General features: G+C 41.5%; 1 protein-coding gene across 1 annotated transcript in view; it reads left to right on the top strand.

Annotated features, from left to right (window-relative positions):
* gstcd (glutathione S-transferase, C-terminal domain containing) overlaps positions 1–13,119 on the top strand; it is a 64,359-nt gene that overhangs the window by 1,052 nt on the left and 50,188 nt on the right. Inside the window, exons 3-5 of the mRNA XM_031276919.1 lie at positions 865–1,323; positions 2,745–3,014; positions 6,512–6,605. Of these exons, the coding sequence (XP_031132779.1) occupies positions 865–1,323; positions 2,745–3,014; positions 6,512–6,605 (823 nt within the window). The remainder of the gene's footprint in view (positions 1–864; positions 1,324–2,744; positions 3,015–6,511; positions 6,606–13,119) is intronic.

The raw sequence follows: 13,119 nt of genomic DNA on the forward strand, positions 1-13,119 counted from the left end.
TTCCATGGAGTAGGTCAAGGAAATTTATCTGGAAATCTACACAACTGCTTATACAATTGGGTACCAAATTACATAGTATTTCAACAGAAATTTCTTAAAATAAAGCATTACCACTGCTTGTTGTTCAGTTGACTGTGAGTAAAGCCTTTCACATGGTCTAGCAATGTTTTCAGTCCTTTGATCTTACTATAGGGACCACTCAAGATGACCAGGGTCGATGACATTTTTTTAAGTTACCGCATCTTAATGAGAGTTGGGTTACAGTGTCTAGTCTGCGACATTTCACTTCTGGGATTGCTAAGGTGCCACCACAAATTCCGCCGGATGTCCCTCACTTCGGCCAGATGTCCGTCACCTTCCGCTTTGTTTGTGTTGGCATTCTAAACTTCGGCTGATTTATGAGGACTATGGTTACTTGCTCCTCAGATCTCTGCAGGGTAAATCCAGACAGCTAGCTAGACTATCTGTCCAATCTGAGTTTTCTGTTGCACGACTAAAACAACTTTTGAACGTACACATGTTCCACCCAAACAAGTCCCTTCCCGAAGCTATTTTGCGGAGGCGCCGTTGCTTCATACGCCATTTAGTGCCGCCCATGACGATTGTGATTGGTTCAAAGAAATGCCAATAAACCAGAGCATGTTTTTCTCTCATCCCGAAATGCTGTGTGGACTAGCCAGACCCTCCTCCGCAGCGCTGTGGAGGGAGGTCTGTCAGTGCGAGACTACAGTGTCAGCAGCATCATACTTGGACAGATGTCAATAAAACAACACAGCAATAAGCAGTTAACCAATGTCTTTCTGTTTTGAGTGCTTTTAAGGACAGTTCTGTATTGTCTGTAATCTTTTCTTTCCTTGCTCTCAGGTGAGCAAGTGGACCAGACTGTGTGAAATTGGCATCCCCTCTGCAGTTGAAGAACACCTCACAAATCCAACAAATCAATATCAGCAGCTTCCTCTCCCCATCCTCGTCCTAGAGCGAAGGCTAGCGGAGCCTGTCAAAGTCCACAATGATGACAAGATACGGAGACAGAAACTCCAAGAGCAGAGACAGAATGAAAAGAATGAGTCCCCTGAAGGCCAAGGGAACCCAGATTCTGAGCCTGAACCTGGACAGTCACCTCAGGTACGTGACGGACTTGAGCTCAGGGCGGCTCTGGCCAAGCTGTCTGTGGATTCAGTTCCGACTTTCACCACCAGAGAGAACTCTGAGATCAGGAAAGTGAAGACCACAGACCTGCCTCCGCTGGAGCATGTGTTTGCCGAAGGACTGTACTTCACTCTGACAGATGTGGTGCTGCTGCCATGCATCTATCAGTACTTGGTAAGGGCCTTGGAGTGTATGATTTATGTTTGAGTGTTATCAGTGATGAACCCATGTGGCTAAGGATCCTGCTCTAATTAATTACTGTGTTAAGTTTTTGCATAATTCAGATCCACGCATACACGTCAAATTCTCGTTTAGTGTTAGTATCAATGCCTTCTACTTTGAATGCACTGACACACTGTGAACTTTACAACATTTACTGTAAGCAAAATACCGATTATTGTGTCGTGAGCAATCAAGTGTAGCCATGCACGCTTTGTGTCTCAAAATAAACAGTAGCACACATGACTTAAGTCTGATGTCCCCTCATATAGATGGTGCATTCAGGTTACAGATCCCCCCCTTCCCTTTACAGGTATTTACTGGCTTTTTTTAATGTCTTTATTATGATGACCGGTCAAATTGCACGACTTATGGTTTTGACACTGAGCAGGCAGTACACCCAGCCCCTTTTAGATCCATCCAGGCAGAAACTTGACTTAAGAAGACTCGCTGCGTCAGACTTGGCACAGGTTGTGCTCTCAAAGGTGGTCTAGAGCCACCTGGCAAACAGTGATAACAGTGTACTGAATGGGAGGGTTTCTATTTAAATGCAGCAGGTTGAAATGCATTTCAATGACTTTCCTTGGGAAAGTTTTTTCTCTCTCTCTGCAACAGATCAAGCATTGGTGGGTTGTTTTGTTGACCTTGAAACTCTTAACTTAAAAATCTGCAAGACTTCAAAAGCTCATGAACGTTTTCTGAATATTCATTACGTAGAATGACTGCATATTTTATATTAAGTAAAGTCAGTTGTTAAAGTAAGAAAACCAGAGAGTACCACGGCTATTTACTTCAATGGTATATTGTTATTGTCAGGAATGCTGCACTGTCAAGGCAGTAAAGTGGATCTCAACCTCCATTTCACCCTTCAGCTGCCTCCAACTATTCCTCGACTGTGGGAATGAACTGAAGTTCTCACAATGAGGCTTTTAGTAGTCAGCTGTGCTCCAGTGGTTTCCAGTTTCACACTCAGCATAGCGTGTCTCCTCTGAACGGCCATCACTGTCCACGACACATGCGGCCACGAAGGATCCTTTCCGCTCCACCCACTTGTCGTACTGTAGATGCCCCTTTACCCTCTGTGTCTGCGTCCCCCTCTCTTTCTTCTGTTTTCCACACATAGTCACATACAGTGACACTGTGTCTCTGGTCATGTCTCTGTTTGTGTCTTTACCCTCCCACCTGCTAACGCTGTTTTGATGTTTTCCCTGCTGGCCCCTTGTGTCTATCCGTCCACCAGTGTGATGAGTGAATCCTGGTGGAACCTGACGTCTCGCTCCACTGGAGATGACATGTCAGATGAGTCACTTAATCAATATCTCCTTTGTTTGTTTTTTTCTTCTTTTCTCTTTCATTCCTTTTATTGTCTTTTATAGTGTTCCCTCCAAGCCCATGCTGCGAGCACTCTACATTCGCTCCCGTACCTGCTGCGTTGGTACAGCCGTGTTCAGGAAGTACCTGGGGTCCTTCGGGCAGCCGATGCCTGTGGCATGGCTCTTTCCATCCCCCAAGTTCCCACGTCCAGTCTCCCAGGACCTTCAGCAGAGGACAACCCAGCTAGCCTATTGGAGAAAGAAGAAGGCCAGGAGATGACCACACAGTTTCCCTTTGTCGGTGGCCCGAGGCCCACAATGACTAAACTTAAAGTAAATAATTACATTTCCTTATTTCTCATTATGTTTTACCTCTCTGTGGTCTGCAAACATATTTGTTCTCACACTTGTGCAACTTTGAAGGGCTATCTCCCAGTATCCCTTCACAGCACAGATAGAGGGTTTAAAGGCTCCAACTGGTTGTTAACTATTATCCCTGTAATTTCACGCACCCATTTTCTGCTATTTGTGCCTTCAAGAGTGTAGCTCTTAATGGTAATGTTTTGGCTTCTGGCAGACTTTCTTAATTGTTTAATTTTTCGTCTTTCTCCCAGTGCTTAAACGTTCAGTGCTTTCAGTCACAGAATTAACATTTTAAGTGGGCTGTTTTAGGATGCTTGTCTGTACACATGATTTTCTTCTCACATATCTTGTTTGTATGACAGTATTTGTTATCAGTCAAGACTAACAGATTCTGTTTTTATGAACAGTATTGCACTGCCCTCGTGCATTGTAAAATGCACCATTCAGTCTTATTAGCAGATCATGTTGCCACTTCGGTAGTGCAGACAATGCACATTTAGCTTATCCTCATTTCAGGTGCAATAAAAACAATGAATTCAGTCCAAACAAAACAAAGTTTTATAGCCAGACTAAGTAGTTTATAGTAATGGCTGAAAAACTCAGTCTAAAGAGACAAGAGTGCCCACAATATTAGCATAAAATGCAGTTCCCTCAGGAAGCTTTGGCAAGACACACACACACACACACACACACACACACACACACACACACACACACACACACACACACACACACACACACACACACACACACACACACACACACACACACACACAGAGATTTATATTATATTTATGTATTTTTGCATTCTTAGCTCTATAGCACACCAAATATTGCCCCTGCTACATTTTTCTACTAGCTTTTCCAGAAGGAGATAAGCAGGCCCAGCTGTTTAAAAGGAGACTGTCTCCTCAGCCCTGACTAACCTCTCACTACTAAGCCTTCAGACTTTCTCTTGGCCTTGTTGCTCTGCTCTCTCAGCAGAGATATTTCTGTGATTTCCTGCTGGCTAAGTGTCTATAACAATGTGGATTTTGAGTGACGGGAAGAGAGGGCAGGGAGAAAGCGGAATTCGGAGAGTTTGAATGAAGCTGAGTGAGCTGGGTGGTCAGGATGAGATCTGCCTTAAACATGCCATGCTGCCGGATGAAATTTAGTTAGCCACAGATGCGCACAAATGACAGTTTTCATGCCAGGTAGAAATCAGATATTAAAACTGAGAGGAATGTACACACACACACACACACACACACACACACACACACACACACACACACACACACAAACAAACAATGGCCACCATTCTTTATTTTCCTGGAGAGATTACAAGGATGGCTGCGTGTCGCCACCATCATGTCTGCACTGCAGCTGTTGTGTTGTCTTGGCCAAGGTGTGTGTGTGTCCTCATATATGACTGTGTGCGTCCCAAGGCAAGTACATGGAGACAGAGAGATCTGCCGTCTGACACGGTGACACACAATCCTTCACTGCTGCTAACCAGAGGCACCAGGCTCATCCCGCTACTCTATCCACAATATAAATGGCTCATAAACTCTCCCTCTTTCTCACTTCAGTGAACACACACTGATGCATGCCAGTCAAACTGTCTGTGCAATGAGCTGTAGAGGCGCAAACTGTGATTACAATGTAAACAAAATAGTAGCTAGCCCCACTATCAAAATTCAAGACCCAGGACTAAAACCTGACTGCTCTGTGATTGACAGGTCTTTAAATACAGTTGCTATGTAACATTAGACAACAATTCAATCTAAGATAGCAGTAAAATATGTGGATGAGTTAACAGGATCAGTTGAATCAAAATTCAGGGAACTCTTGGATTTTCTGTTGGCAGAGTGGGGTTTACTGGAAAGCTGGTGTCCTAAAAACTGGGATTACTGAAAGTCTGTGTCTGTTCCTGTGGAAACTTGTGTGCTGAAACTAACCAGCTGTGTGAATGTGTGGCAGGCTACTTACTCCGTTTAGTCCTAAATTGGGCATAAGGGTTTGGCCATTGCTTGCCATTTAAGACTCATCTCTACCATCTTGAATGTAGTGTCCACCTTAATGCAACTTTAGAATATGACTGGTGCATTGTGAAAATGTGGCCTAAACAACACAGATGTCAGATGTGTTACTGCTTGTCCTTGTGCCAGAATGCAGTGGTGGAATGTAACTAAGTACATTTTCGAAAGTACTGTACTCAAGTACAAATTTGATCTTTTTTTTTCATGCCCCTTTCAACTTCTACTCCACTACATTTTAGAGGGAAATATTGTACCTTTACTACATTACATTAATCTGAAAGCTTTAGTTACTAGTTACTTTACTAATTAAGATTTTTGCACAAAAAACATGTAGTTTATAAAATACGATGTTTTATTATAAATAGAACTACCCAACAATGTATAGGCCTACAAGTACATCTAAAGCTGCAGACACACAGACCAGACGGCCGACCCTCGGCAGAAAAGGCAGTTGGACTGATCAGTGTCCCCGAGTTGGTCAAAAAAATGTCTCGGAACACACCAAAGCGACAAGACGTAATACGTGTCCATAACAGCAGGCGGCGCTAATCTGTATTGTCGCCCAAAAATGAAAACCGGCAGCTGATTGGACGAATGCGTCACGTGGGTCTGGTTTCTCCGGAAATTCAAAGACAGACTGTCATGGTGGCTTGTTCACAATACGATCTCATATTGTACTAAAATAGTTCACCGAAACGTGTTTCTGAAAACATTTTAAGCGAGAAATAGGCCATGCAATTGCTGAATCTGTCTTCATTTCAGATCGATAAAGGTCAGTGTAAAAGATTTTCGTCAGATTTTGAGAGGCTCTAGTCACGCTCATTCTGCTCCCCGTTTCCGGGTTAGCAATCTACCGATCAGATTGGTCATTTGAGTCCGACTGCCGGCAGTGGCCGCTCCGCCGATTCAACATGTCAAATCGGCCAAAATGAAGGCTGACGGCCCCTCGGACAGACGATGGCACGGAACACACCGAACAGACTCGAGTCACTGACCTCGCCAGACTGTCCAACGGCCGATTATCGGCTTGGTGTGTCAGCGCCTTTAAATGATTAGCCAATTAAACACTTAGTTGATTGTTTCCAGTTTCTAAAATGTAAAGATTTTTGGACATTTTGGACCAAATGAAGAAAACAGAAAGTGCTTTACTACTCAAATTTCAGTGATTCTCCAGTATTTTTCTGAAGTGTATTGGATGTGCGAGAGTATGTACTGTAGTTGTGTTGTCTCTTTAAAGAGAGTAATAAGTACACTAGCAGTGGCCTTTCCTCAGGTATAGCTTCAGATGAGCATGAGCAAGGCAACAAAGGGATTGTCCAAGAATGATGCACTTTAAATCGCTTCATTACAGCCATTTGGACCACAGATCCTGAAGGCTGTAGAGGGGTTTCTATGGTAACGTGTGTATTTATTTGTGTGTGTTTGTGTGTGTTCCTCCCCTAGGAAAATGGCATCGAGGCAGTCTTCGCTCCTCATCCTTTCCCTATCTGGACCCTCCCATGGGACAGCTTACCAGAAGCTATCAACCCCACTGAAGGTAAAGTCAAATTTCTGCCTTGTGGCTCTCTTCTTTGCTTTTTCCATTTTCCTCTTGCCCTCCTACCCTCGCACTCTTTTCTGTGCTCTTTTGGCTCATTTCTTTTTCCATTTTGTTTTTCTGTTTTCTTGTTCTTGTTCCTAACCCTAACCTCCTCCTCCTCATAATTTTTACCTCCTCCATCTCTTAATCTGTATGTGTCTACATCGCATCTACAGTACTCCCTCATTCTTTCACCTTATTACTTGGTGAAAGCCTAAACACTGCTGATGCTGTATATGAAGTAAGAGCATGGAATGTGCATAAATATTTGCATAAAACCTTACCAAACTATGGTCTGGTGATTTTCAGTGGCACCTCGCCGCCCCCGCCCCAAAAGAAAAATATTAGCCACTGACACATTACAGACATTTCAGTTGAGCCTCAGCTGGATCTTTTTCCCCATGAGGCCCCCTAATGAATTTTAAAGTGCTTACACCTGAAGTGGTATAATCCCTACTGTATGTGAAAAAGTGTGAAATACTGTAGGTCTCTACCGAAACGTACTTGGTACAGCAGAAGCAGACAAAAACATGCACACATTGAAGGCACAAAAAGACTAATGTGCAACGTGGAACTTGTCCATATACCTTAGTGGTTACTGATTGCAGTGAGAGCAGTATCTAATAGGCAATGGAAGGGTTGTTGATTGCTGCCCCAGGTGGCACTGGTGAAGCAGAAACAAGAAATCTCGATGTTTCTTTGTCTCCCTCTCTCTTGCATGCATTGTTTTTCTTCTCGTTAGTGTGATGTCTGTGTCGGTAGTGATGCTAAATGGTGTGAATGCATGTGTTGGAGCAGCAGTAATATATCCGTGTTATTGTTTGGAGGGGGTTCATAAAGACACACACACACACACACACACACACACACACACACACACACACACACACACACACACACACACACACACATATTAGGGCTGTCAAACAATAAAATTTTCTTAATTGCGATTAATCGTTGAATTTCTATAGTTAATCGCGATTAATCGCATGTTTTATCACATGATTAAAATTCTATTATTTACAGTACATATAAACAATGTAAAGCCATTCTTACCAGTGTATCTTGATTGGGAATCAAATGAATGCAAAGAAAGTGACTTTATGAACTTGATTTTAAGATTTGTATTTGTTTATTATATATTTATTCTAGTCACACATTTGAATTTAACAACAACTTTGAATGCACCACGAGGCTGTAAATTACCAGTTTCATTGAACAGCAGCTGCAGATTGTTACATCCCGGTGTCGGAATCGTAGCTGTCAGCATTGTAACCGTGTTTAATCCAGCTACTAGCTAGCGGTAGGCTAACGTTAGCTGCTGTCGAGTATAGTGTTAACTAGCGTCACGTGCAGCAATGTTTCTGTTGCCTGTTAATGTCTGTTTCAGAGCATCAGAGAGAAGTGCAGACATATCAGTGGCACCGGAATGAGGCAACGCGTTAATGCTGACAGCCCTTATATATATATATATATATATATATATATATATATATATATATATATATATATATATATATATATATATTTAGATGTTTCTCTTTTTCTCTTCATCATTGTTTTTTGCATTCATTTCTCGCTTCCCGTCATTTTCACTTATGTGGAAAATTAAGTTCATTCTCATGGCTTATTTCTCTACTTGTCACGGGATAGAACACGGGAAATTGAAACTGAAGAGGTATTTTATTATCAAGATACATATGGCACCATAAGTTAAGCTTCCTCCCTCTTTCAGCTCTTGTGTTTGTGCAGGCCAAGCTTTCTCTTATTACCCGCTAGTGTATCCTGTTGATGAGCTTCAGTATAACTTTGAATCTAAACAAGAAGAATGGTATCATAAGTAAGCTTAAACTTTATTTTACTGTATTTTTTAGAGCCATGGTTACAATGCTTCACAAAACAATTACAGGAAATGCTTAAACAGAGTCAGAATCAAAACTAAATAAATATTGAATAAACATGACATAGCTACTGTACGCTATGTTGCTATAGTTTCATTACTCAATGAAATCACCAGTTTAAAGTCCATCTCTTGCTTATTTCGCTTTAATGAATAGAGCTGCAAGAATAATTGATTGAATAAAAAAAATGTATTACTACATTGGTTGGTTTTTTAGTTGATTCAATAAACAACATTTGCCACAAAAAACTTTTGGGTGGTGTGAATATTCCACACAAATTAATCCAGTATGACCTTTGAATTGGTTGTGAATTGGAAAACTGAAAACGGAACCACTGACCAATCAGAGCAGACTGGGTTATTTCCGGGAGGGGGCTAAAAGAGATGGAGCGTTTCAGACAGAGGCTGAATACAGGCATAACTTGAGTACTGGTCATAACTTGAGTAAAACCAGCAATTAAATATTATAGTCACAGTTTCATTTCAAGTACAAAGTGCTGAATTAGAGTCAACACAATGGAAAAACACTGTACTAGCTGTAATTTTTACAACCATTTGGAGCCTATTGACGTATTTCCACTGTACAACATAATCATTTGTTTTTTATCCCAAAAACCCCACTGACAACCTAACAGAAGTGCTCTTGATGATGTGGGCAGCGTATCTATTCTGAGAATAAGAGAGACTTCATTTTAGCTGCCCCACTTATGTTGTCACTTTGCATGATAAACTGCAATGTTGATATCTCCTGCAGTATTAGGGTTGTAGGTAGGTAGCATCTGCGTTTCAGTGCTGTGTTATTAAAGAGGAGCAGAGACGAAGGGCAGACAATTTGTACTGAACGCCAGCGTGTGGGCTTTCCCCTCCATCCACTTCAGTATACACATATGGCTGCACACATGCCCACACATACAGTCCTACAGGGAAAATGTCCCTATAAGTATGCATACATATTTTCATACCTGCAAAGCTAATATAACACACAAGTTTTTGAAAGCTGTCCTATTTATATGTATTGGCTTACCATTTTCTTTCATGCAAGTGCATGTACAGTATTTGGATAGTTTTGTTTCGGCTCTGTACTCCAGAGCGTTGGCGGTGAAGTGAAACAGTGACAAGGAGGTAGTGCTGGCTTTTAGCTTTAATTTGAGTGTTTACAACCACATTCTATGAAACATGTACAAAGTCAAGCCCTTTTTATTCGTACCCCCGAAGAAAACCTACAAACGCCCTTAAAGCTAAAAGTCAACACTTGTGGTAGTTGTATTTGAAATCCATTACGCTGGTATAGAGCCACAAGAAAGAATCATTTGCTGTCTTGAAAACGTTATGACTTCACTATATGGTCATATAGTTCATATCTACTTCTACAAAACAGATGTAAGATAATCACACATTCCTGCATCTCTTAAAAAAAAAAACTATGCCTTATTTTATATATTGCTTCAATACAATACATATATAGTGTATTGACCCAATTAATTGGCATTCAGTTGTAACAAGTCCCACACACTGACACTCAGGTATGCACAATGTATAGAGGAACAAAGGGGCATCTGTGCATGGGCACTGTTTAGCTTTTGGCCCTCCTTGTGTAGAGGGCTGCTTTGCTAATTGTGGTGAGGGCTGTCTGCAGACACGTAAACAGCTATGTGAATACAGGGGCCATTGTATAGAGCAGCCAACATCTTGTCTGCAGTGCTTCACTTAATAGAGGGAGGAGGGGAGGCAGCGAATAAAGCGGGTTAGTATGATGGAGTGTGTGACTGGGAGATTGAGATAGGGGTGAGACAGCCTGAAGAGAGACAAGGGTTATCAGGAAAAAACAAGTCAGAGGAAGAGGGGTGAACGAGACAATCAGGCAAAAAAGGGGAGGGCTGGTGTGGAAACTGCATAGTTGTCATGCTTGAGACATGCTGCTGTTAGGTCCTCCAGGGTTGTTTTGGTACAGGGAGATGAGATGAGTTCCCATATCTTTTTCACAGGTTACAAAGGTATGACAGAAGTTGAACTGCTGGGGTGAAAACTCGCTTCTTTTGACTCTGCTTCGACTACAGCAGAGATGTGATTGAGATTTCACAACTCCACACTTGACTAGTGTTATTTTTGCATTCTTTTTTTTTTCTTCAGTTTGTCGATGTTAGTTAGATGGCACCAACATTTGGCCTAATCACACCTGGCCTGGCAACCCATAGCCATAGTTGTTGTTTCTAGATGTGTGGGATGATATATGATGTTGGGGGTCTGGGGGTGCTTAATTTTCTGCATTCTGGTGAATTATTATGCACCTATTTCTACCTTTTTTCTGAATCAATTTATGCTGGAAATATCTTTTATTTATGTAAAGGGTGGGAAACATAGATGACAATTCAAAATATAAAAACTAGTGCTGTCAAACGATTAAAATATTTAATGTCATAGTTAACTCACAATTAATCGCAATTTATCGCACATTTTTATCTATTCTAAATGTCCCTAGATTTCTTTTTGTCCAATTTCTTTTTTCTCATTTTAATGCTCTTATCAACATTGAAAATTGGATCGGCTTGCTTTGTGCTTTTGTCGCCTGGCTTTGACGAGGGGGTGGAGAATTCGCATCAGCTGTGTGCTTGGCCATCAAGTGGTATTTCAGACTGGACGTGCTGCGATGATAGCTCAGTTCACAACGACAAAACACACAGATCACTTTGGTCTTGACAATGGAACCATTTGGCAACTTTTTAAAAGTAAACTTTCCATTCAGAATCTTATTGGCATCTATTTCGGCGTCTCACACTCGCCATCCACTCAAAACGTAACGTTAGCCTACTACTCTTTGGCCGGCTCGCAAGCCCAAACAAGTGTGTGCAGCGTGCCTGTTGTTTTGTTTCCGGTCTAGCTAGATCCGATGTGGTGTTGTAGTTTTTCTAACGTTACTAGTTGTTGCAACAGCATGTGAAAAAAACTACAAAGTTTGCTAGGCCCAAAAGAACGTTAATCTCGCGATTAAAAAAAATGATGCGGTTAAAATGGGTTTGCGTTAACGCTGTTAATAACGCGTTTAACTGACCGCACTAATGAAAACATAATGGAATATAATGAAGAAAGACTCTCAGGTGTTCTGTATTTTTTCAAATATTTATTCTTATATATTCCTGTAGATCTACTTTTCTCTCAGCAGTCAGCACACATGTAGGCATAATTTACTCCTCCCTCCTCTTTTGCGTCTTTTGTTGTGAAAGTAACCTCTTTAACTGTGCATCTGGCACTTATTTACCTCAATGATACATTGATTCATTTTAATTAATGTATAAAGCCCTGGACTGTCATAGCTCATATGTGTTGCAGCAAGATTTCTGGTCATGTTCAGAACTTTGTGCACATTCAAAATATAACTAATCCCATCTGTGTTCTCTGAGATTTGGAGGACTCGTGATATTATAGTCTGCTGTACATTAGGCCTATGTGATTGCTCAGCTGATATGTTAGAACTCAGACCATCTGACAGACACAGAGCCTCGTTTGAGACTCTGGTCTCTGAATGAGACAAAGTTTAGGGAAGCGGCTGTACGCCATGCTGTGCGCTGCTTTACATCGGAGCTGGAAAACCGAAACTACAGCAGAAATACATGGAGCATGGATGCAGCGCGACATGTCTGCCGCAGCATGCCCACAGCAGAGCGTGTCCATTATATTTACCTGAAGCTGCACAGACCACGGAAGTTGCGTCGCTCATCTCTATGTTTACAGAGAGAGCGGACACAAAGCGGGACGCACTGGTCTTCTTCAGAGCTGTGTCCTCCATATTTAGTCACATTTTCAATTTTCATCCAAAATGTCTCTCAAAAAGGAACATTTAGAAATCTGTTATGTTTCTCTGTTTTTGTATGCTATACATTGTATGTTATAGTCCACGTATCGGGCTCTCTTCTTAAACCTGCAGTACCTGATTCTTTTGTCAACTTGTGGACAGTAGAAACTGACATATTATCACCTTTTTTAAGAGATTGTTAAAAGATGCTAAAACTCAGTAGTGCTAATGGTGGCTTCTACTGGTTGATCTGCGCAGTAATGGCTATTCAGCAATATAATGACCAAGCAGTGTTAAGTGGTTTCACAGCATCCTGAGGCGGAACTAAAAGGTGTTTTTTGAAACGACGTTGCTTCCGCTGAGCTGAAACATTCTACTCCTTCACAAATCCCAACGTTAGCCAAACTAGAAGTCTTGGCCCACGCTTTTCAGTGCTTTGCTTGTTTTCTACACTGTGCACAAGTCTAATGAGTAGTTAAACATCCGTTATGTTTAGCTTCCAGATATCCCTCAGACGCTTACCATATTGCGTTGGGAATAGGAAGACCTGTCTGTAAGATGCATCAAAGATGGAATATCAATCCAACAACAACTTTCAAATAGTTTATTGTGTAGGTGGATATGTAACGCTCCCCCCCTCCCCTTTTTCCCTCCTGTGTTTATAAAACTGTTTCTCTAACTGATTTAAATATGTTAAACGTGCTCTGATTCAGCAATGTTGTGTTGATTTCATCCAATGATAAATCACTTTGGCTGTGTGTAATGGCTGTGATTTCCTCATA

This window comes from Sander lucioperca, chromosome 4 (assembly GCF_008315115.2).
Source record: "Sander lucioperca isolate FBNREF2018 chromosome 4, SLUC_FBN_1.2, whole genome shotgun sequence".
In the NCBI taxonomy this organism is placed as follows: Eukaryota; Metazoa; Chordata; class Actinopteri; order Perciformes; family Percidae; genus Sander; species Sander lucioperca.